The sequence below is a fragment of the Zalophus californianus genome, chromosome 4 (genome assembly GCF_009762305.2).
Source record: "Zalophus californianus isolate mZalCal1 chromosome 4, mZalCal1.pri.v2, whole genome shotgun sequence".
NCBI classification, from domain to species: domain Eukaryota; kingdom Metazoa; phylum Chordata; class Mammalia; order Carnivora; family Otariidae; genus Zalophus; species Zalophus californianus.
In genome coordinates, this window is record NC_045598.1 from 36,776,957 (window position 1) to 36,800,981 (window position 24,025).

The 24,025-nt window shown below is 54.6% G+C and overlaps 2 protein-coding genes across 9 annotated transcripts in view; both read right to left on the bottom strand.

Annotated features, from left to right (window-relative positions):
- Positions 1–4,564: 4,564 nt before the first annotated feature.
- KNCN (kinocilin) lies at positions 4,565–8,284 on the bottom strand. Its single transcript, XM_027572152.1, has 4 exons — positions 7,925–8,284; positions 6,783–6,851; positions 6,023–6,097; positions 4,565–5,221 (listed from the first exon to the last, which is right to left on the bottom strand). Exons 1-4 carry the CDS (start codon positions 8,073–8,075, stop codon positions 5,142–5,144), a joined length of 375 nt encoding a protein of 124 aa, XP_027427953.1. The 5' UTR covers positions 8,076–8,284; the 3' UTR covers positions 4,565–5,141.
- Positions 8,285–13,742: 5,458 nt separating this feature from the next.
- The window catches only part of MKNK1 (MAPK interacting serine/threonine kinase 1), a 53,869-nt gene continuing 43,586 nt past the window's right edge, over positions 13,743–24,025 (bottom strand). For 7 of the 8 annotated variants that reach the window (XM_027604334.2, XM_027604351.2, XM_027604359.2 and 4 more), the window contains 6 exons: positions 23,734–23,789; positions 20,389–20,484; positions 18,508–18,702; positions 17,665–17,829; positions 16,377–16,420; positions 13,743–15,083 (listed from right to left, as the gene is read on the bottom strand). In XM_027604334.2, the coding sequence (XP_027460135.2) occupies positions 14,849–15,083; positions 16,377–16,420; positions 17,665–17,829; positions 18,508–18,702; positions 20,389–20,484; positions 23,734–23,789 (791 nt within the window). In that variant the 3' untranslated portion in view covers positions 13,743–14,848. The remainder of the gene's footprint in view (positions 15,084–16,376; positions 16,421–17,664; positions 17,830–18,507; positions 18,703–20,388; positions 20,485–23,733; positions 23,790–24,025) is intronic. The other variant, XM_027604367.2, reaches the window with a different exon arrangement.

The window sequence follows — 24,025 nt, forward strand, 5'->3', positions numbered from 1 at the left end:
CAATCTGATTGCTGTCCCATCACGCTCTCTCTCTCCTCGTTGCTGAAATCAGCAGACGAGGTTCAGTCCGTAGCTAACCTGACCTCTCCACAGCTTTGGCCTTGCTGAACCCTCCCTTCTGGAAGCATTCCCTTCCTCTTGGAAACAGGCTCCTTAAACTTCATCTTCTCCCACAAAGCCCAGATACCCAGCCAGAAACTCGGGTTTCAGCCTCGCTCTTCCTTCTCCCTCAGGCTTTCCTCCACACATTTCCAACCCAGTCCATCCCCAGTCGCCTGCAGATTCTTCCCTCTGTGTCTCTAGAAACCATCCCATCCTCTTCAGTCTCCCTGCTACCCCACCCCTTCCCCTCCTCCATCTCTCCCTGCTGCATCCCTCCTGGGCTCCCCACTGCTGCCTCTTCCAGGTGGCCCCCTTGATTTTGCTCAAGTGGAGCCGAATTCAATAGGTGCAGTCAGGTGAACATGCTGCCCCCTGTGCCTGAAATGTGGTCGACTTCCCCTTTACCTGGTTAACTCCTGCTCAACCCTCAGAGTGCAGCTGGGCAGTCACTTCCCCCAGAAAGCCTTCCCTAACTCCCCAGATCAGCAGGTCAAGTCAGGTGTCTGGGTCTGCATCCTCCAGCTTTCTTCCTGGAAGACCAGCATTGTATCCACCTTATAGCCACAGTGGAGTGCTTGACTGTCCCCAAGGGGCCCAGGGAATGTTGGTTAAACAAATGGTGAGGAGAGGAGCTGGTCACAGGGGTGTCCTGCCTTCCTGGCTTCACCTGGGTCCTGGTTTTGAAGTGACTCTGTGCCCATTTCTCTCTGATTCCCTGATCACTTTGGGCCTTGGGAAGCGGTGGCTGTCAGCAGGGCCAGGACTGGAGGTGGGTCCTGGGGCAGATTCTCACGGAGTTACATAGAACAGGGAGAGATAAGGGTCAAGCAGAGGGGCCCAGGGCAGCCACTGCATGCTATATGTCCCCTTCCGTTGTTTCCCTCTATGTCTTTCTCATCTCTTTTCGGAGAAGTCTCTCCCTGGCTACAGGTACCTGACCTCTTGTCTGGGCACTACTCCATTCTGCTGGGGTTTCAGGCTGGATGGAGCCTGTCCTCCACTCCCTAAAGACTCCCCTCCTGGCCGCCCTCTCCCGCTGGTCTCATCCCCTTGGCGCCCCCCCAGCCTCCCCCAACTCGTGGGGCTTTCACTTGCCTGAGCCGGTCGGACGGACGCTTCTCTGAGCAGCCCGGGCCAGCCGGAGGGCAGGATCCCACAGGCGCTGGGGGTCGGGGGCGTGCGGGGCGTGGGAGTGGGGGGGTGGCGCAGGCCCGGGCTGCCGCGGGCGGGGGCGCGCGGGCGGCGGGCGGCGGGGTCCGGGCGCCCCTCGCGCAGCGTCGCTGCGGCCGCTGGGCCCCTCGGCGCCCGGGCGGAGCGGCGTTCTCACGGAGTGTCCTCCCCTCTCCCGCTCCGCACCGCCCCTCTCCCCTTCCCTCCTCTAGTTCGGCGGCTTCTAGCACCTTGCTCTGAGCTCCCAGCACCCCCGCGGTCTCCGGCCCGGACTTTGGGGGGCCTGGGATGCAGACGTTGCCACTCTGGAGCGAGGGACGTAAGTGGCACGGGTTCCGTCTGCAGCCCCTTCCCTGGAGGGGGCGGGGGGTGGAGCTGTGGGGGCAGGGAGACTTCTGAGGGAAGGGGCTTGATTTCAGCCACTCTTCCCCAATCACCGCCCACCAACCCCCCCAATGGGGTGTGGCCACGAGCCCCTTCCAGAAGGCGACACTATCTCCCAGTGGGATCTGTAAGGGCCTATTGGGGATGAGGGGTGGGGAGGGAGGACTGGGTGGGAGACCGAGGTGCTGACTTCCAGAACCTTGAGGTGTTCAGCTGGAAGAGCATCTCCTCCAAGTTGTGCCTTCATTCATTTGCTCATCCATTCATAAACCCTTCCTGATGTGAACCATGTGCCCTGCAACCTTCTTCCCACAGGGGCCCTGTGAAGGAGGCACTACACCCCGTCCCCTGGCTGCAGAGGAGGAAACCAAGGTGCAAGTCCCCATGGCCTCTTGCCCAGCACCCCGTGCCCCTGTGCTGTGGGGGATGCAGAGGCAGGATGTGAGTCATCCCTAGACTCCAGCCCCAGCCTGGTCAGTCCTCCCGATTGGCCAGCAGGGCTGTGACCTCCGAGGGGTTGCCTGGACCAAGCACTCTCCACTTCGGTGTGTTCTCTGAACCATGGTTGACTTTCTCTTCACCTGGTTAACTCCAGCTCAACCTTCACCATACAGCTGGGACATCACTTCCCTCAGGAAGCCTTCCTTAACTTCCCAATCCTGCAGGTCAGATCCGGTGTCCAGGTCTGCGTTCTCCAACTTTCTTCCTTGAGGACGGCATTATTTCCACCTTGTGGGGCCAGCTGGGCACAGCCAGAGTTGAGGTCAGAACAGGGCTCTGGGACAGAACTGATTTCACTTATTGAACAGACCCTTGGAAGAGCTGGGTCCAATGACCTGTCCCTGCCCACACCCACTCCGTGCGGAAATACTGGAGGATTCCAGAGCTGCTCAGAGCTGAGAGAGCACTTCCCCCCAACACGACCCCCCACACCACCCTGCCCACTTGGCCCAACATCACCTTCCAAAGCATGGGTGGGGAGAAGGCATGAGCTCCACATGGACCACCCCTGTGACCAGGTTGAGGGGGTGGGGGGGTTGGGGTGGAGATACACTTGGCAGGATGCATCTGGACATTCACTTAGACTGGGGGAAGGAGGTCTCAGGGGTCCAGTTCCAAGGGTCTTTTGAACCCCTACCTAGTTCTTCCCCAATGGACATAGCTCTTGCCTTTTTTTTTTTTTTTAAGTTTTCATTTCTTTTTTTTTTTAAGATTTTTTTTTTATTTATTTATTTGAGAGACAGAGAGAATGAGAGAGAAAGCACATGAGATGGGGGGAGGGTCAGAGGGAGAAGCAGACTCCCTGCTGAGCAGGGAGCCGATGCGGGACTCGATCCAGGGACTCCAGGATCATGACCTGAGCCGAAGGCAGTCGCTTAACCAACTGAGCCACCCAGGCGCCCCATAGCCCTTGCCTTTTTATGTGTTCATGCCTCAGGTTATTCTGCTCTGATCCCCTACACCATTCTGTGCTGGGCTCTGCCAGTCAGTAAAGATACCAAAGCCCTGCCTTGGGGAGATCACGCTAGGGAAGGGTTGGTGGCGGGCTGAGGGGTCCCACCCTCCCCACAGCCCAGGCCCCACTTCCCCATTCCCACCCCTTCCATCCTTGGGCATCGTTCTGGGCTGCTTCAGGTGAGGATTGAAGATGGGCAGGAGGAAGTGTTTCCTTATTGATCAAGGGGGGCCCCCAGGCCCAAGTTATGAGTTATGTGCTGATAACGCTGCTGAGGGAATGGAGAAGGGGCAGCGAGCAGGCGGGGTGGGGGGCGGAGAGGAGGGAAGTGCAAGGGGGGTACTTCCCTCAGGCTGGAGGAACCACAGTCTTCATGACTGGCCAGCAGTTATGAGTGGAGGCCTGTCGCACCATGGCCAGGGGCTTGGTCCCTGTGCAGAGCAGAGCAGCGGGTAGGGGCTCAGGTGGGGAGACAGAGGAGCCCTGGATACAAGTCCTGTCCGTCCAACCTCTCACCACAGGACTCGATGAGTCCCTTTCTCTGGAGGGCCTCAGCTTTCCCATCTGTACGATGACATGGTCTCTGCCACTTTTGGTTTGGTTTTGCAATATTCACTGGGTACCTGTGGTCCTGGTCCTCTGGCCCGGGCTCTCGAGAGGAGGAAGTAGACAGGGACCACTCAGAGTGATGTGGGCTGTGATGGACGGAAGCCCTGGGGCTGGGGGAGCACGGCGAAGTCAGGGGAGGCTTCTGTGAGGAGGTGTCATCTGCACTGATCCTTGAAGAATGAGACTCTTCCCAGCTTGTCCTCTGCTCAGAAACCAGGACAGAAGCCTCATGGAGCAGATGGCTCTGTGGAGGTCAGACCCTGCTCCACCCTGAGGGTGTAGGTGAGTGAGGAGGGGTGTGGAGGGCATAGCCACGTCTTCTGCATAGCCACACACACCTGGGCCAGGTCCTCCTTGCCCCAAACCCTGTGGGAACATGGGTCTTGATGTGGATCTCCAGGGAAAGCCTAATTGTTTTTCCATTAAATTTAAGCCACTAACAGTTTTTAAAAAGAGTTTATTTATTTGACACAGAGAGAGAGTGAGAGAGAGTACAAGCAGAGGGAAGGGTCAGAGGGAGAAGCAGACTCCCCGCTGAGCAGGGAGCCCGATGTGGAGCTTGATCGCCGGGGTCATGACCTGAGCTGAAGGCGGACACTTAACCGACTGAGCCCCCGAGGTGGGCAGAGAGGAACGGGAGGCCTCCAAGAGAACACAAGCCAAAGCTTGGAGGCTGGAATGTTTGAGATTGTTCGGGAGCAGTGAGAGGGCAGGGGCAAAGAGCAAAGGCTGGAGGTCTTGTCTGGAGTCAGATCACCAAAAGCTTTGAAGGGTGGAGTCACATACAAGAGTCTCAGGACGGGACTCAGCTCAGGAGCCACCTCCTCCTGGAAGCCCCTGGGTTGGTGCCTCACCTGGACTCCGTGTCATGGCGGTGACCATTTTGTCTGTCCAGGCCATGCTCCTGTCGGGTTCACTGCTGCCAAGAGCCTGTCCCTGAGGAGTTCCCCAGAGTTTTTGTGAACCTGAAAAAATCTGGTCCAGTCCCTCTACCTAGCCAGTGAGCTCTAGAGGCCCAGGGCCAGCCCTTAAGGGCTGAGGAATCCCATCTGTGGTTACTGTGGGCCTGTGGTTCATTTCTGTGGCCAGCCTGGAGCAAGAGACTGAGATATCTCTGGCCCCAAATTCCAGAGAAACCAGTCAGTAGATCAAAAAGGGAAGGATGCTGAGCTGCAGTCCAGAGAGAAAAATCCAGGTCAAAAACCTGATACAGGGGCCCCCTGTGGAACGTCCAGTGGTACCCCGCTTCAGGCCCTGCCCGACGCTGCCACGTGGAATCCATTTGCAAGAGCTTTGCCCAAGCGAATGCAGGGCTGGTGTCTCCAGGGCCCGGTTCACCTCTGGTTTGGACCCAGGAGGGCTGTGAAATCAGGGTAGCAGGCAGGGCGGGAGGGCAGGATGTAGGCCCTCAGCCCCTACCTCAGCCCTCCCCAGTCCCCCGGGCCCCTGGCTTCAGCTTCTCCAGTGTTCTGCTCACCGTGGACAGGCTGCTGCAGGCTCCTGGGGGAGAGACCAGGACAGGGCCGCCTGAGCAGACAGACTCTGGAGCAGAGCAACCCAGAGGGACCACGGGGGAGAGAGGGGCATCCCAGGGGACAATTTCAGCTGAATTTAAAGAGGCACAGATGGTCAGAATGGCCCTTCAAGAGGACAGCAGCATGGTGGGGGCGGTTAGAGAGAGGACTCTGGGGCCAAATACCTGGTTTCAGGTCTGGCCCAACCACTTCCTAGTTGCCTTACTTAATCTCCCTGTGCCTCAGTTGCCCCACATATAAAGTGGGCCTAATTACAGTACCTTCCTTATGTGGTTGTTTTGAGAATGGAACAAACTAACACATGTAAAGTGTTTGGAGCAGGCTCTGGAAGGGGCCTTTTGCTGGGATTAGGCATCCTACCACTGGTGGCAGACGCTGTGGGCTGGGGCCATCTTTGAGAAACTCCTGCCCTAGAATTTTCTGGTGTGTGGAGATGGGAGAGGAGGAAGATGTTCCATTTCAGGAGAGTTGGATTCCGTCATTGGAGAAGAGGGTGAAAACGTAAACTCGGGCATGGGACCTAGGGACAGTCCCAGTGTCCATGGTGGGCATGATGGAGAAGGCCTGAAGTCAAACAAGGGGAGCCCGGCTCAGCTTGGAGCAAGAGGGGTTTTGACCAAACACATGGCAGAACCGCCCGATATGCTGGCTCCCGGTGACTGGGGACGTCTCTTCTGCGTGTCCCTCAAGGCTTCTCCCAGGGTCTCACAGAGCTGCTCAGCCAAAGAGCGAAGATGGAAGATGGACTGGAATTTTTAAAACTTACCCTCTTTATTGCCATTGGCACTGGATCTTCCCTCCCCATGGTCTGGCCCTGGGTCGGGGTGGATTCTCAGGCTCCCTGCGGGATAAGACCGCCCCAAGCCCCATGGTTACTAAGCCATTCTCAGATCAAGTCTTACTTTGGGAAGGGAAGTCCTTCCCGCTGTCTCATCTCCATCCCTGCTGCTGTCTTTGCTCCACCACATTCCTTGAGGTGACCCATATGATTAGGGAGTGGAGTTGGAAGAAACGGGCCCTTGAAGGGGAGGAGGGTGGACTTTTTAAGGAGGTGGGCATCATGGGGAGAACTAGGAATATGTAAAGCCCTCCAGGATTGATGGAGATGGTAGCATGTATGTGGGGGGCAGAGATGAGTAAAGGAGCTATACAGGGGTCCTGAGGTCTTAGGAGTGGTAGGGGGTGTTTATGGGGGTTCAAGGAATGAAATGGGCTTATCTGGAGATCTTGGAGGCTTTGGGGGAGTTGGAAACTCTCTCGGGGGGAGATGGGAGTTCTGGGCGCTCTGAGCTGGCTGAGGCACACTTGTAGCAACAGGCTGGAGTCTGCTGCACAGTAGTCATGGCAACGCCAGCAGACCGCACCTTGTGCGCATGCACACACACACACACACACACACACAGCCAGGAGCAGTCACACACATGGGCTCGGCTCCACCACACAGTGTGCCACAGACTTACACACAATGGGTCTCACCCAGCAGTCCCTGGAAGAGGGCTCTGCTGGGGGCTGGGGGGAGGACTTACCTATGGTGGGCAGAATGTGGTCCAGGTTGAACCGAGCCTTTAGGAACGGGTAGGCCAAGATGAGGAGCCCTGAGAAGAGAGACACAGAGGGGTTCTGTGATGGGGAAGGGGCCTGGTTAGTGCAGGCTGCATGAAGCTGTGGGTAGGCTGTGAGCCTGGGGATGTTTTCTGAGGGGGATATGCGTGTGCATGGGAGGAATATGAGTGTGTAGGTTGGAACTGTGGGTGCGTAAATGTGAGCCTGTGAGTGTTGGGAGGGGGCGGCTCCCCAACACCCAGCTCTAAGGCGGGGGCAGGGAGTCGTGCCTATCTGGGGAAGGGGCTCCAGGCTGTGAAGGCCCAGGCTCGAAGCTCTAGCCCGCCCAGGTGATTAGCATGGTTGGCTTCCTTCCTTCTCAGCCAGCTGGAAATGGGCCCAGCTGACATCACCACCAACTCTCCTTTGCCCCGCCCTCCCCTAGGGCAGGACTGGGAGCTCCTGAGCAGGCTTCTTCCCACCCAGACCTGGGGAGGGCTTTAGCAGAAGAGTGGACGGTGCCCTACCCACCCCCATTTCATCCCCAGACCAAGTGTCTGTGGCCTTTGGCAGGAGTTTGCCGGTCTGGATGCCAAGAACCCACCAACCTGGTGCTTCTGGCTCTGCTTTTGCCCCAGTGTGGTGGAGTGGGGAAGGGATGGTACTCAGCATCATTGTGGGGATATCAGTGGGACTGGCCCAGATAGACAGATGGTCAGATGCCTGGAAAGATAGACAGATGCCCTGCCAAGGTATACCAGAAAAGTTGGATCTTATCTCGGTTCACAGAGTGCCCGTTGGGACCTCTGAACTCTTTTACCTGCCCCCTGTCAACCCACCCCCAATAGGCTGATGAATTCCACCAAAAACCCAAGGGCCCAGAGCTTGGAACTAGAGGGCCAGAGGGGGAGCAGCCAAAGAGGAGTGTGGCAGCCGGCTCCCTTCTCCACAGTGTCCTTATCCCTGGCAGAAGGAACCTCACGCCAAGCCTCCTCTGCCTCCCCGCACCCCGACAGCTGCCTTGCTCACACCTCCCCAACCAATTCCTGTTGAACCAGCCCTTCCCCCCATTTCTCATTCACCGGACCATGCCCCTGCTCCCTCTCTGAGCCCGGCACCTGCTCACCCAGACCAGCGGCGCCAATGAAGATGCCACCGACGGCAGCTGCAGCTTTGGACACGGACACACCGATGATGATGCTGCCGGCCACCAGGCCGAGGGCCACCCAGGCCAGCTGTAGGCAGCGGAAGTCTCCGCTGCTGATGGGGATGTCCATGCAGGTCTACCCAAGGTACTGTCTGCAGCTGGTGGGGCCTGTCCCCAGGAAGGCCCTGGAGGGCTCGGTCCTCTTGGATGTATCTTTGTTGGAGCTCCACCTTCAGAGTGGGAATTTCTGGGCAGGAAGATTCGGGGCTAGTAACCCTATCCCACAGCCCCCCTAGGGGCCCCCAGCCGCACCTTGACCTAGAATCCCTGCCAGGTCATGCCAGCCTACTCCTCCTCCCGTGAAGGCCCCTGAATCTGGAGGCCACTCTTGGGACTCTTGTCTGATCACATCCTGCCTTGGCTGTCAGAGTCCTGGGGAGCCTTCCTGCCCCACCGGGTCCCCCCCCCCCCCCCCCCGTTAGCTTCCTCTCAGGAGGGCTTAGCCTGAGCTGCCCTGCCCAGGACGTCCCGCCCTTGCTGTCTGGAGCCTGCTCTGCGGCCACTGGGCCTTGGCCTATTAAAGTTTAAAGCAGTGGAGGAGGTTGGTCCAGGGGCCACGGGTTCCTCGGAGATGCAGGCAGCTGGGAGGTCCTGAGTTATTCATGAGTTTGCAATGTGAGCTGCTGCTTGCCCCAGAGGCCCGCTGGGGCTTTCAGCCCAGGTTCCGCTGCTGGCTCCTGAGGGGGCAGGATAGACTGGTGGCTTCCCGTGTGGCTTAGCAGCCAGGGATGTGAGGAGATTCCCTGGCTGCATGCTCAGGGCCCACTCTGTGCTCTTCTGCCATTTGGCTCATGAGGCTTCTGCTAGGGACGCAGAGGTGGGCATGGGAGGGGACCTGGACGAGGCTCAGTGACTGGAACAGGAGGAGAGAAAGAGATATTCCACTGAGTTCATGCTCTTCCCCTTGCCCCTCCGCCAGCCTGTCAACCTCCGGTCTCCAAGGGGGAGCAGGGCTGAGGGGTCCTGGTTTGAGGCTGATTTCAGGGGACCTCCTTCTCCTCGGGTAGGCTTGGTATCCACCCCCTTAGTTGCCAGTGGGATGAAAGGGCGAGCCCCCAGCCCTCCTGGGATCCCTGGCAGGGGCTGAGAAGGAAGAGCAGGGAGCAGATGGGTGGGGGGAGGAGACGGGGTAGGAGGAAAACAAATACGGGGAGAAGGATTGTCAGGGACTGGGTGCCAGTGGCTAGGGGACATGGCTAGCACCTCCTAACGTACTTGCAGGACCCACCAATTCAAGGCTGGGCAGTGGTAGCCCAGCCCAGCCCTACCCCACCCCCAGACCCGGCCCTCGCCACCTACTGCATTCTCTGGCCCTTGATGGATCAGGGCCTCCCTGATCCCCAAATCTGGACCCGGTCCTATGCCTGCACCTAGGCACCTGGGCCCTCTTCCCAGGGTCCCATCACCAGCCCCACTGGCCTCTGTTTGCGTGCCTCTGTCTCCCCACGATGTCTGCCACCCAACATAGCCAGGCCACGGCCCTCCGCCTCCACAGGGACCCCTGCCGCTCGCTTCGCCCCTTCTCTGCCACCGCCCTTCTGCTGAGTGTCTGCTCGGTCAGCCCCAAGTCTGTAAAGCCACTCCTGATGTTGCCTGAGTGGGTGGGCTACCTACCACTGCTCCCCCATCATCTGTCCTGTTCTCTGTCTCCTCTGTAGACTGTGAGCCCCTCACGGGCCGGTTCAGGGAGTGAGCCCCACAGAATGGCCCGAGAGGACCTGGCTTCTGAACACAAGGCAGAGCTCAGGGAGGGCCTGGGCCCGCAGGACGACCTCAGGTCAGCATGGAGGAGGGCCATGGGCCCCGTGGGACCTCCGTCTCTAACAAGGGGCTTTCCTTGGGCAGGGGTGGGGGCCTGAGAAGGCCAGGGTCACTGGACTGAGCTTCAGCAGAGGGAAGGCACTGATGGGAGGCTGGAGAGGGGCCTGGGTAAGGACAGGTGTGAACTCAAAGGTACATAGAGAGGAGGGGGACTGCAGAGCACCAGTGGGGTCCCCTGGCTGTATTCTGGGCCCCCATAAGAGGAAGCCCCCGGAGGTGGGCATTCCCCAGCTACAGCAGCCGTGGCCAACGTCCCCTGTGCCACTCTCCAGGATGAGGTCTGATTATTCCTCTAATTAGGCATCAAATGACAGCCCATGTCTCTGTCACAAGTAATTGATCCCCCACTGACTAGTTTTAGAGGGAGCTGTCAAAATAATTGTCTATGACAATGTGTTCCTGAGATGTTGAGCTCTGGGAATCTCAACACCTCACCCCCAGTGTTTGCATAACTAGCTGGGCAGGGGCGTAAGGCTGAGGGCGGCCCCCACACCGTCAGCAGGACAGGGCACCGCACACTGTGGGACCTGGGCCAGCCACTCACCTCCTGAACCTCACTTTGCCCATCTGGTGAAGGGGGATGTCGATGGCAGAGGCTGGAGGCAAGGAGGCCTGTGCATTGTGAGTTTCAGATCCCAGAAGAACACTCTAACCTCTAAAAACAAGACCAAATTCGAAATTAAAGGGTTTTGTTTTGGTTTTGTTTTGTTTTGTTTGACCTTGTAAATCCCATAGGGCCCAGAGACATAGGAGGAAATATGGAGGAGAGACACAGTAAACCATTATCAGTTACAAGATCACAGAACTACAAACCCATCCAAGATCCTTATGGAATAGATGGGGAAACTGAGACATGGGGAGTGGAAGGATGGCCCCAGAGTCCTTGAGAGAACCTCAGTGCCCAGATTCTGTGCTCAGCTGGGAAGTACTCTAGCATTTCTCTGTCCCTGAATTTCTAACTTGTCCTATTTGAGGTGGGAGGGATTGGCAACCCTACAGTCAGAGGGAGACACTGTGTTCAGTCAAGGCCTCCATTTTTTCCCTCTTGACAGGGGAGTGTCATTAAAGGCTACTTGAAACCTTTGTGATGCCTGCTCTCCTGTTGATTGGAAATGTAGAGAGGGAGGCTTGCTTATTCTTTCCTCAATACAGGCTGTTTCATCTGTGAGAAAGAAAACACAAGCCTGTCCTTGGGTGACGTGCCTCCTATCATAGGTAAAAGAGGTGGAAGCCCGAGTCACTAGAGGATGATTGCCCCGCCTGTTCCCCACCTCGCAAGCCTCGGAGCCCTCCTCGCTGAAGCCTGGGTCCCCGAGGCCTCTGGATCCGGGACGGCGTGTGGGGGGGTGCATAGGCCCCAGGTCACAGCTGCTTTCCTCCACAAAACCTCTGTTTCGCGGCGAGGCCCGGGCCAGAGCGCACGCCTATGCTCTTTCCTCCCCAGAGGTGCCGAGTCCAAGGCTGGCATGGGCTGGGGAGGAGGAGGGGGTGAAAAGGCCTCAGTGTGGTTTAGTTCCGTTTATTTTCCTTGAGGGGTGAGGACCCTGGAAAAGAGCGTGATTAATGCCCTGGTCCCCTGGGGGACGGGCCGCTTTCCCAGGCTGTTCAGAAGCTGAACTCGGGGAAGTGGCTTCCAAGGCAACTGCTACCATGGCAACAAGAGTGCCAGCTGAGGGGGGACCCGGCTCCTGGCTCCAGGGAGCTGGCACGGGACCAGGGCACTGCTGTTCAGGAGCGGGGTCTGGTGAGAGGCATTCGGCCGGCAGGGAGAAGCGGCCCCCAAGGGCTCAGGCGGGTGGACATCTGGAGGGAGAAAGGCTTGGCCTCTGTGCCCAGGCCCCCAGACAGGGGTTAGATAGGAGTCCTGCTAACTGGGTTAGAGGCAGGAGGCCTGAGGTCTGGAACACGCCGGCTGGCCGGGACCAGCTTTCTCCTAAGGCCCGGTCCACACCTGAGCCCTAGAGCCAGGGGACTGGCCGCCACAGTTCCAGGCCCCAGAGCCTCCCTCAGTGTGTCTGCCATACCTACCCCTGCCTAGTAGAGCCAGGCACATGGCCCAGGCCTCAAAAAGGGCAGGGGACTTCCCAAGGTCACCCAGTGAAGAGTGGCAGGACTAGAACCCAGGCCCCCCGATCCCCAAACGCAGACTCTGCCCTGGCACTACAGCCAAGGGGCCTTGGGGACAGGGACCCCAGCCCAGAGGGGCAGAGCACCCTGTCGGCAGGAGAACCCCACAAAGGGCCAGAGGCCAGGCCCATCTGGAAAGCGCAGATCCATCTCCACCCACACACGCCAAGGAAAGTGGGGGAAACTGCTCTCCGTCACTGGCTCCGAGTAAAGGGATTGTGCCCTGTGCTGAGGAGACGGCAGTAAGAAGGACCACAACCACCACAGCCAACCCTGGACCACACACTGGCTGTGCACGCCTGGAACTGCTCCAACCACTCTACATTTAATCCCTCATTTCACAACAGGACCATGAGGTAAGCCCTAGCAGCCCCAATTTTTGGTTGAAGGAACTGCCGCCCTCAGAGACTGAGTCACTTGCCCAGGGCTCAAAGCTAGTTAAGTGGCAGAGCTGGGATCGGAAGCCGGGCAGCATGGCTCTGCATCCCACGTCTCTCCAGGACGAATCCCGGTTCTGTCTTCCTACCTGTACCTCAAGGTCTTTCTCTCTTTTCTCTGCTCAATTCTAAGTGGGGTGACATAATGGTACCTCACTCACCTCACATGACGGCTCTGAAAATTAAAGGAGATAATGCCTGGACATTTCTCTGCCAGTGGCTGTTGCTTAGTGCATGACAACGCTAACAAAACCGAAGGAGGCGCTGTAGCATTGAAGCGGAGCCGAGGATGATAGCAGCCTCGCCAGGTGGACCAGGGCGGGGAGGCGGGCTGGTAGAGGGCAGCGCCTGAGCAAAGGCACAGAGGCCTGAGAGCTGGCTAGAACTCTACCCAGAACGAGCCCAGGAAGCCCCTGGAAATCACCTCTCAGTTGGCCAACCCGAAGGACTGATGGGCTGGGGCTGGAGTCGAGACAAAACTCATACCCTGGTTCCGAGTCCCCAGGGACTGGGGAGACTTTGGGCCAGAAGGCTTAGATTCTGCAGGCCTGTTTTTCCAGCCCATCTGCCTCCAGCGAGAAGTTGCTGCAAAGGGAAGACTGTCAACAGAAAGGATGTCAGCGTCAAGACGGAGGCACTGATGCTGCCGGACGGCCCCTAGAGTGAGGAGCCACTGACCCCATCTCCCCTGTCCCCAGGGAGAGAAGCTGCCGGCAGCACCTTGTCTGCTGCCCTAGCCTTCAGACCTCCCTCCCGCTCCAGCTTGGGAACTTCTAAAGCCCCTTCCCACCCCAGCCCTCTCCAGTGTGGTTCTGAGGGTGACACAGGACAAAGCACACAAAGCCCTTTGCATGGAGAACACGAGAGCTGCGGACGTGAGGCCCATTTTTCTTTGTTCGAACTCTGACAAGTCCTGGGCACACAACAGATCCTCAAGAAAGGCTTAGTGCTGCTCCAGACTGAGGGGACCTTCATTCCTGCTTGGGCGTGTGGCTGGCCTGTGCACAGGGCACACCTATTAAGGCATTTTTTGAAGCTGGTTTGTGTGATGGTTGCTGATGCCTCGTCTTCCACCTGATAGGGAGACCCTACAGGACAGAGGCTGTTTCTCACTCCTCTCTGGGTCCTGGCACAGGAGACTGACCAATGTCGAGGAACTTCATTTCCTCACCTAAAAAAGAAAAGCAATGATCTCTCCTTCACCTTGTTTTGTGGATCCAGTGAGGGGCTAGATTTAGAGGTCCCAGTTAGGGACACCTTCTCCCCACTGGGTTGGACTCGGCCCCGCTCCAGAAGGCCTGTCTCCCTCTCAGGTTCACAGGGGAGGAAAGGACCACCAGAAAGGCCACAGCTAGAATTTAAAACAGTTTTATTAAAACAAGCACATTGTATAATAGCACTGTCGTGTTGTGTGTCTGACTTGTACAAATCCATTTTCTTTAGGCAGCTGGGCAGCTCGGCTTCTCGGGGGACCAGATGCACCCTCAGGCTCTCTGGCAGCAGGCGGCACATGGCTCGGACCAGGGCTGCCTGCGATCTGGTGCTACATCGGGCACGGAGCCCCTTCTAACTGCCCTGGACTAGTGCTGCCCTCCAGCAGACACAGCCTCTTAAGTCACTCTTCATCTTAACAGCTTAAAACCAGTTAGAATGATAGGAAATAGCTGAATAAAACCTTCCACATGCATGGACATTCAAGGATGAGCACGCCATGACATGTTCTGGAAAATCCACCGGCTTGCAGTGGGAGTTTAAAGTCCCATCTTTGCTGGAAGTGCATGGTTAAAAAAACAAATATTTTTTTAAACGAAATAATACGGACTTCAGCAGCAATCTCAAACAAGGAAGAGGATGATAAATGAGGGACACGTTTTGGTCCCGGCAAAGAAAGATTATGTGCTTCTCCCGCACCACAGACTGGAAGACTGATCTGGCCTCCTGAACGCGGAAGGCTCCCTGCCCTTTCCTGAATTGAGGGGATGGCTTCGCTCAGCCGAGGGGAGGACATCCGGAGGACAAAGGAAGGACCAGCGGGGGCGGGGGGGGGGGCGGTGACAGTGTAGGGAGAGGAAAGAGCCTCTGTCTACTGCCGCTTCTCAAGCCTGGCTCCCAGAAGGCTGCAGCCCCAACCCGCTGCCGCCCGCCCGCCCAGGAGAGCAGGCGGATCCTGGATCTGCAGGCGGGTGAGCAGGTGGGCGGGAGCCCAGCAGAGATGTCCCTGCCGCAGGCGATTATGCAAAGTGACAAGTGATTGCTTTCCTTTTCAAAGACAACTCCTTCGGATGGAGCTTTTTCCTTGAGGACTCCGGGGAGATGGGGGGTTGGGTGGGAACCTCGGGGCCTTGGCCGGGACGGGGGCCACGGAGCAGCTGCCTCTGCGTGCTCTGCAGAATTTTGCCGCGCCCAGGCGGGCCGAGGTCCGGGAAGCCGTGGCCGGAGCGGGTCAGAGTGCAGCGGGTCAGAGTGCAGCGGGAGTTGGGCACGGTTCCGGGTCGCCGCTGCGGCCTGCCTGGGCCAGGGCCCTCCGGCGGGCCAGGCGTGACTTGCAGGGAGGGGAAAGCCTCACAGAGCAGAGGCCCTCGACCATCGACTCAGACTCCTCTGCCAGCTCGTCTTCCTCGCGCTGAGAAAGCTGGCGGTTAAGGGCGATGGCCTCAGCCGCAAAGAGTGTCAGGTCCATCGTGCTGCTATTTCTACAGGGGCGGGCAGCACAGAGCAGAGGGAAGCGGGGCTCAGCGCCCTGGCCAGCCCACTCCCACACCCCTGGAGGCTTTTTCTGGGCAGCTCCTCTCCCCCCTTCCCCAAAAGTCGTTCTTGCCCAGGTTTGCAATCTGATTTCACTGAGGCTGGAATGGCTTTGAGCCTCAACTACAGTCCTTGGACTTAGGAGTTGGGACAAATGTCCCCTTCTCTTCAGAGCACCCTCCTCTGTGCTCCCATGCTCTACACCCAGCTCTCCCTGAGGAAGGGCCTGGCACATGAAGCGCGCACCCATGTATCCCCCTCCCCTGTCAGGGTGGGGCGCTCCAAGAGCAGGGGCTGTGCCTTTGTGTCTGTATCCCTGGGGCCCAGCCCAGGGCTAGCATATAGCAGGCACTGTGGGTTTGCCGGATACATCTTCTAAGGTGGACCAGAGGTTTGGAACCTCAAGGCACCTGGACGCAGCTCTGGAGAATCAGGCTGGCTCACTCCAATGGCAATTACGGTGATGTAAGACTTCCCCGTGTAACTCCCAGCACCTGGTCATGAGGTGGCTCCCTGGAGGGGTTCCCACAGTGTGGTAGCCCTGGCCCTTTGGGAATAGGGCAGTGCTCACTAGGAACACGGTTAGTGTTAAAAGGCACTGGAGTCAAACAGATCCAGGTTCAAAGTCCAACTACCCAAGGCACCTGTGTGGCCCTGAGTGAGTTACCTCAATCTCTATTCTTGGTTTTCTCATCCATAAAATGGGGTAATAGGAACACCTCTCTTTTAAATTTATCATAAAGATTATGAATAGAATCTCTGTAAAGCCCTTAGCACCATATCCTGCACGTGGTATGCATTTACTATAGCGCGGCCATTACTATTACTGTGTCTAGTGGTGACAGGACAACTGGTCCTACTGCCTCACAGTGCCCCCTCCTGCTACTGTCACCAACCCGCAGCTGCAGGAGGGAACCTTGGGGTGAATAACCTACAGATAAGGTCTTTGGGCTATAAATGGTGATTTCTAGTTAGATGCAAGCAGACATGGTAACAGTTTTTTCTCCTGCAAACAGCACCTGAGGGGCCTTGAAGGAGCTGGAGGGCAGGGGAGGCCGTCAGGTGGCAGCAGAAAAGAGGGGAAAGATGGGAGGAGCCCTGCGGAGAAGGCAGGCCAGGGAGCCCCTTCATGAGGATGACACCTAGGCTCCCTACCCCACCTCCACCCCAACGTGGTTGAGAGTTTGAGGGAAAGTCAAAGCCAAAGAAAGAAGGGCATCAGGTGTGGTTGGAGCATTTACCTCTGGAGGACTTGCGGCGTGGGGAGTCCCCTTTCTGGAGCTTGCTAGAATGGGAAGGATAGACGTGGGGGTAAGCACTGCTCCCTCCTTCAAGAGCTGCCCGACCCACACCAGTGCAGAGTGGGTAAGCTACTAGAGACTCCTGGCCCAGCACAGACACTTGGCCGAGCTTGCCTGTAGGGTCAGACCTTCCAAGGAGAGAGCAAGAAAGGACAGCTTGAACCCAGCTGATTCTGCATGGAGATTCACTCCCTTTGCCTGGCAAAGTCTTCTTTATCCTCCAAGACCCAGCTCGAGGGTCACTTCCCCTGAGAAGCATTCATTCTCCCACCCCTGCCACCTCCCTACCCCTGTCCAAGCAGAGGTGGACCCTCATTCTTTTGTACCCCTAGCACTTTTGATAAGCGTTTGTTACACGATCCCATAATTTATTCCCTTGTCTCCCCCTCTCCACTAAAGTAAGAAGACAGGGATTGGGTCCTACTCATCCCAGTATCACCAGAGTCTGGCATGGGGTAGGTGCTCAGTAAAGTTAGCAACTCTTGCGTGGCTAGGAATCAGCCACTCAGAGATTCTTAGATTGGGTACCCCCTGTAACATGGGGCTGGCAATGTTTGTTTCCTTCCACTGGAAGGGCCACTGAGGCTGGCTAGGGCCTGGCAGACCAATGACACAGTAAATCACAGGAGGTCTGGCAGACCCCTTGGAGGGGCAGAAGTCAGGTAACATGCCTAACTGAGGAGGATGGTTAAAAATGTTTTCTGGTAAAGACCTGGATCCTTTGGGGAAAACACCATTTGCCTTTTAGGCAAGCTGCACCCCAGGACCACGAGGAGAACCTTTGTGCCCCGAATGCATCCTCACTGCAAGCAGGGAAGCAAGGCCCTGCTTCTGGCGTTCTCAGCTCATGACATGTCTGTCTAAGGGGAGGGTGCCACAGGCCCCAAATGCCAATACCAGGCTGCTTCCAAGACTGTGTGCCTCTGCCAATGGAAGGATGCGTGTGTCAAATCCCCCAGAGGCCTCTGCTCATTCCTGAGAGGCAAGGGTCAGTTAGGAGCCTAGTCCGGGGCCAAGGTTAGAGCCAAGTCTATGACCAGTAAGGGGCTCCTTCTGGGGCTACGTCAGTGGCCACTTCACTCCACATGGGCAGGGACTGAAGCAGGTCTCGCTCCAGCTGAGGTCAGCCACCTGGGCTGCTGTCCAGTACTTGCTACTCTAAAAGCTTCCTCACAGCCACGCTACAGGCCTCAGGAGGTGGACTGCCGCCCCTCCCCGGGTTACTCACCCCCTGCACCCAAGGGTGCTGCAGAACTTGGGCAGCACTCAGTCTCTGCTTTGCATCTCGAACCAGGAGCTTGGAGATGAGGTCTTTGGCCTCGCTGGAGATGTGTGCCCAGTCCTTGTCAGGAAACTCATACTTGCCTTCTTGGATGCTCTCAAACAGCTTGTTCTAGGTAAAGAAGATTCCTCCTGACACCACGCTACCAGGGAATAAGTGGAATGTGCCTGCCATTGATTTGGTCACCCTGGGTCCCCTTGGCTTTAGCTGAAGCTGCGGCTCATGGCTTGGAGATGCTACAGGCTAGGGCCCTCCCTGGCCCCCCATCCCCGCTAAGTCATCAGACCACACAGAATGCCCCTGTCGGACAGAGATGGCTAGGCTACTTGGAGGGCTGCATGGGTGACACTTGGGGAATGCCAACTAGGGAACACAGCCCAAATTCCTCGGCCCTTCATACGGGGCCCCCACAAATGGGCCCCTGCCAATCTGTCAGGTTACAGCTCCCCGCACTGCCAAGCTTACACTTCTACTCTTCTTCCCCATACACATGCAGCTGTCTCACCTCCATGTCTTGGCTGGTTCTGCCACTCCTGCTTCTATTTCTTGGGCAAGACTCATGTTTGAAGGCTCAGCTCAGGTATGGTCTGCTCTAACAACTCTCCCCTGAACTCCCAGCTAAGCCTGTCTCTCTCTCACCCTGTCGCTGGCCCTTGGACAGAGGGGAAAGGGGCACCAGAGACCCCCTTCTGGAGCAGGAACACCTCCCAGCCCAGTCCTGTTGGGCATCCCCCAACCATGCTGACCCCCTGGCAGGCCCCGTGCAGCAGATCCCCGAGCTGTACTTACCTGGCACACCCTGCAGACCTCTCCCCTGTCCCAGCCACAGTCGGTCCCACAGTGACCTATGAAGGGGGGGTAGCCGCTCAGCATGATGTAGAGGACCACGCCCAGGCTCCACAGGTCACAGCGCTTGTCGTAAAAGGTGGCCTCATCCCTGAAGACCTCCACCACCTCCGGGGCCATGTATTCTGCAGAGCCACACTGTGGGGGCCAAGGTTGGGAGGGGAAATGGCAGAGAAGAGAGAGGTTTAGTCACAGAGAGGAGATGGCAAAGAGTAGAATGTCATGGGACTTGAGCAGGAGCATGGGGCCGAAGAGCAAGGAGTTGCCAGGAAAGCCGGCCAGAGGGCTCACCTGATACCACCAAGGCACCTGGAAAAGCTGGGCTAACTGAGCTTTTGTATATGGAGTCCTAGTGTTCCCCATGATCCACATGACCAGTTCCAGGTCACCTTCCCATCTTTCCAGGTCCTTCTCCAGTAGGCAGAGGCTCCTGGTCAAGAAGCTGCTCAGCTCTCTGCAGACAGTCACTTAATGTACAGGTACTTCAATGTACCAGGGGCACGGGTCCAGGAGGGGGTCTGTGGACATCCAGTCCCATAAAGTGAGTAGTTCTTTTTTTTTTTCTTTTTCTTCATTTTTTTTTAAAAATTGTAAGTAGGCTCCATGCTCAGCACAGGGCTTAAACTCACGACCCTGAGATCAAGATCTGAGCTGAGATCAACAGTTGGACACTTAACTCACTGAGCCACCCAGGCGCCCCCATAAGACAAGGAATTCTTAAAGTGAAGTCCCTGCCAAGCTTCTCTGCCAGCTTAGACCAAGGAGGTATAAGAATTCAGAATTAAGAGTCCATCCAAGCTGGGAGAGCTCTTAGAACAAATCCAATCTCCCTGCTTCTCCCATTTATAGATGGGAAAACGGAGGACGAGAAGGGGGCAGGGATTTGGTTTCAAATCCCAGTACAAGAATTTGGGATTCTTTCCTTCCATCCTTGCATATAAGATGCTGATAAAAACAAAACAAATTCTTTTTGCTCCCCTCTTCCTTACTGCAGCCTTGCCAAGAGATGCCTCCCTGGCCCCCAACACCCACAACTAATTAGATGGGAAGATAGGAAGTGGAGAAAGGACATTTTCCGTTATTGGCAATTAGAGTTAATGACTTTGAGAACAAGGTAGCTCAGCGTAGTAGAAGCTAATACAGAAACATTTCTAATAATGTCAATTAGAATAAGACACAAGCACATTGAAATGCATGTCTTAAAAAAGGTTATTAGGAAAAATCACTTATGAAACATGCAAATCTCAAAAGACTCATAATAATTATAGTACATTGGGTATGTACAAGAGATGTCTAAGGAAGAACAGCTCCCAGCTGCACATCTGGGCATGAAATGTGAAGTGAAGGAAGCAACAGGATAACTCAGGCAAGTGATCCTACATGCGGAGAGCTGGGACCTCTCAGTTCTGGCCACAGAGAGACCACATTGCCCCTCCTCCATCACAGGGGGACGTGCTGAGACGCTGCCAGGGAGAGTGGGACTCAGAGCTAACGTGTGCTCAGGTGCAAAGGGCTGGCCTGGGCTAGTGTCTGTCTTTACCTGGGTCAGGAGTCAGCGCTCAGCCTGCTCCCACAGATACAATTTGTCTCATCATTGGCAGAGGACCTGCCCCAAACAAAAAGCTCCCATGTCAGTTTCATTAGCAACTGAACCCTGACGGGGTGGGTGGGGGTGGCTCACAAAGTGGCCAAATGACAACTCAGGCAGAAATACTCGGTTTTCCTTCCTTAGCTCTCTGTTCTGGACTCCAGCTTTGGGTTAGGGGTACTCCAAGGGTACAGGAGTCCTGAAGGAGGTGGTACAGGGTGCCCAGCCATACATACTGGAGTGGTCAGCTCTGGTGTGGTTATGGGGGTGCAGGAGTTGTTTAACTTCACCCCACTGCCCAAGTCAAAGTCACAGATTTTCACCGGAGACACCTGAAAAGGAAAGGAAAAAGCAAAGGTTACAAATATAAGAAAACCAAGGGCACCAGGAGACCAATGTGACTATGACACAGTCACTCACCCTCCCTCACTCCTTCCCCTCTCACTCGCTGGCTCTAACTACTGCACACACTCTTTCTCTCTCTATGGCTGCCATGCCAAAGTCCAGCTTTTTCTGTCACGTCATGTTTATTCGTCTTGGGTTAGAAATCACCTGATTTCTAGAAATCACCTGAGAATTTATCCTAAGGTGTCTTCTGCCCCACACTCTTTCCTCACTTCCTAAGAGAAAATGTGCATGCTATGTGGTGGCAGGCTGCTGTGCACTTAGTAAAACGAGTAGCAGACCTACAGAAGGAACTCTTGCCCACAAATGACAAATGATGGTGTAGTCTGCAGAATCAGAGAAGTAAATATGTATTCCTGAAAGACTCTTTGCAGCCCATTCAGTGGAGGGTACCACCTCAGGTGGCTTGGGATGACCAATTCATCTTTGCTTGCTTGGGACTTTGTTGGTTGCAGTACTGAAAGCTGTGTATCCTGGGAAACCCCTCAGGCCCGAGCAAACTGGGAGGGCTGGTCACCCAAACTGGATGTTGCCCCTGAAACCACAGACAGCGTGAGTCATCTCTGGAGCTGACCAGGAGGGCACCTCGAGTGCATGCAGAATGGCCTGCGTGGTGGAAGCAGCACAGTGAGCCTCTCAGGCTGGTTGTAGGAGTCCCAGCTCAGCCACTGACCTGCTGGGGAAGCCGAAAGTCTCTCAACTTTCCTTCCTCCCTTCCTTTCTTTCCTCTCCCCTCCCTTCCTCCTCCTCTCTTATACCCTTCTTTGTCACTTAACCTCTTTTTTTTTATTGTGATAAAACATATATAAAATAAAATAATCCACTTGAGCCATTTTTGAATGTATAATTCAGTGGCACTAATTATGGCCACACTGTTGTACAACCATCTCCAGGATCTGTTTCCAAAACTTTTCCATCATCCCCAACAGAAACCATCAGGTAGAAACTCCCTATTCCCCCTTCTCCCCAGTAAATACCTCATCTACTTTCTGTCTGTATGAATGTGGCTATTTCAGATGTTTCATTAGCTGGAATTGCACAATATCTGTCTTTTTTGTGTCTGGCTTACTTCACTTAGCATACTGCTTTCAAGGTTCGTCCAATGGTGTAGTGTGTATCAGAACTTCTACTGTTGGGGGGCTGAACAATATTCCATTGTATGGAGGGACCACATTTTGTTTTATCCATTTACCTACTGATGGACACTTGGGTTGTTTCCAGCTTTGGCTGTTGTGAATAATGCTCCAATGAACACTGATGTTCAAGTTCAAACCTCTGTATTCAATTCTTTTGGGTATATACATAGGTGTGGAACTGCTGAGTGGTGTGGTAATCCTGTTTAGCTTGGTGAGGAACTGCCACGCTGCTTTCCACTGAGGCCACACCATTCCATGGGTTCCAATTTCTCCACAGCCTCATCAGCATTTGCTCTTCTCTGTTTTTTTCTTCTTTTTAAAATTCTAACCATCCTAGCAGCTGTGAGGTGGTGTCTATGTTTTTTTTTTTTTTTAAGATTTTATTTATTTATTTGAGAGAGAGAGAGGGAGCATGAGCAGGAGGAGGAGCAGAGGGAGAAGGAGAAGCAGACTCCCACTGAGCAGGGAGCCCCATGTGGGGCCTGATCCCAGGACTCTGGCATCATGACCTGAGCTGAAGGCAGATGCTTAACCAACTGAGTCGCTCAGGTGTCCCTAATGGTGGTTTTGATCAATATTTCCCTAATGACCAAGGATGTTGAGCATCTTTTCATACGCTATTGGCCATCTGTGTACTTTTTTGGGGGAAATGTCTATTCAAGTTCTTTGCCCACTTTTAAAATTGGGTTGTCTTTTTGATGTTGAGTTTTAGAAGTTCTTTATATTTTGGATATTAAACCCTTATCATATATATGCTTTGCAAATATTTTCTCCCATTCTCGGCTTATCTTTTTATTTTCTGGATAATGTCTTTTGATGCTTGGGTTGCTCTTAGTTTTAGTTTTTCAACCATAGAAAAGGGGCAGTAATCCTGAACCATTAAGATCAAATGAAAGGACAAAAGCCATGAAAGCATATTGTGAACCGGAGGCAAGAGAGTAGATCAGAGTGTCTGTGGAGTTCTGGGGTCAGACTGACTACCTTAGTTTTAATCTATATACCCTACTACTTACCAGCTGAGTGACTTTGGGCAGGCTTCTTAATCTATCTGAGCTTCAGTTTCATCATCCATACAATGAGAATAGTAATAGTACCTACCTCGTGAGAGTTTACAAATACTTAATAAGTATAAGTGCCTGGCACAATGTAAGCACCCAAGAAATGTTAACTATAATTATAATGATAATGGTGACAAATTATAAAGTCTTATGCCAGAGCCACTGACAGGAAATCACAAGATCTTATTTGAGGTAATGTATTACTACTCCCCACAAAAGAGCTGTAAGGAGCAGCTTACACTCACCACATTCTCTTGCAGCTGTTTCTGTTTATGGGCTATCCCTTAGTTCAGACCGACAATGTGTGTTCATACATACGCACCCGTATACATACACAGAGAGTCATGAATGTGTGCCAGCAAAACCATCAGGGCCTCAATCCCTCCAAACAAACAGAGAATTTGTCAAATTCTTACATGCTTATGGAAGTGCAAACACTTCCATTTACTGGTAGGTTAAGGTAAAGTTTCAAATAGGATGCATCTGTTCAACACCTAATCTACATGTTTGCTTTTTAATTTAAGGGCACCTTTAGAAATAAAAATGGAAATGGAAACCCTTTTCAGGAACTTGCTTCCTAATTAGTACTTCAAGTGGTGGGCACTAGCCGGCATATACCATAGCATAAACATCCTTTCTAGGCAAAGATTTGCTTCACAGAAGATTCAGTTGTTTATGACTCACACCAGCTGCTCTAAAGACAGGTGCACTGGGCTAGAAAACATTCATTTCGTGCAGAATTTTACAAACTCTCAGGTGTAAGCCAATCACACTGTTGATAAACAGCAAAGAAGAGACAGGGATTAACCCGATTTAGAATGCAGAAACACTACACCTTCGGTCTAACATTCTCATGTGTCCATAGTAATCAGTGCAGGTTGGTACCTGAGGCCGAGAGAACTGCTAACAACCCAACTGAAAATAGAGGTGGCTTCCCCACTTCAGTGTAAACTGTGACCCCCAACAAGTCAGCCCTAAGTACCTTTTCTGGAGACTCACACAGTATATTTTCCGGCTTCAGATCGCGATGAGCGATGCCTGAAATGACAAAGAGCAAAGAAATGGTTAACATATGCACATAATTATCAAACATTCCACACACAATTAATTTTTTCCAAATGCTGTTGTTCGCAGATTAATTTCCAATTATGGTACATTAAAAAAATCAACGAGCTGCAGGAGGCAGAAGTAACCAGAGACGAACCAAAAGCACAGTTGATTCTGCAAGTTCTTTTGAAGCCGAAGCTTTAGAAGTCGGGCAGGGATAAGAAGGG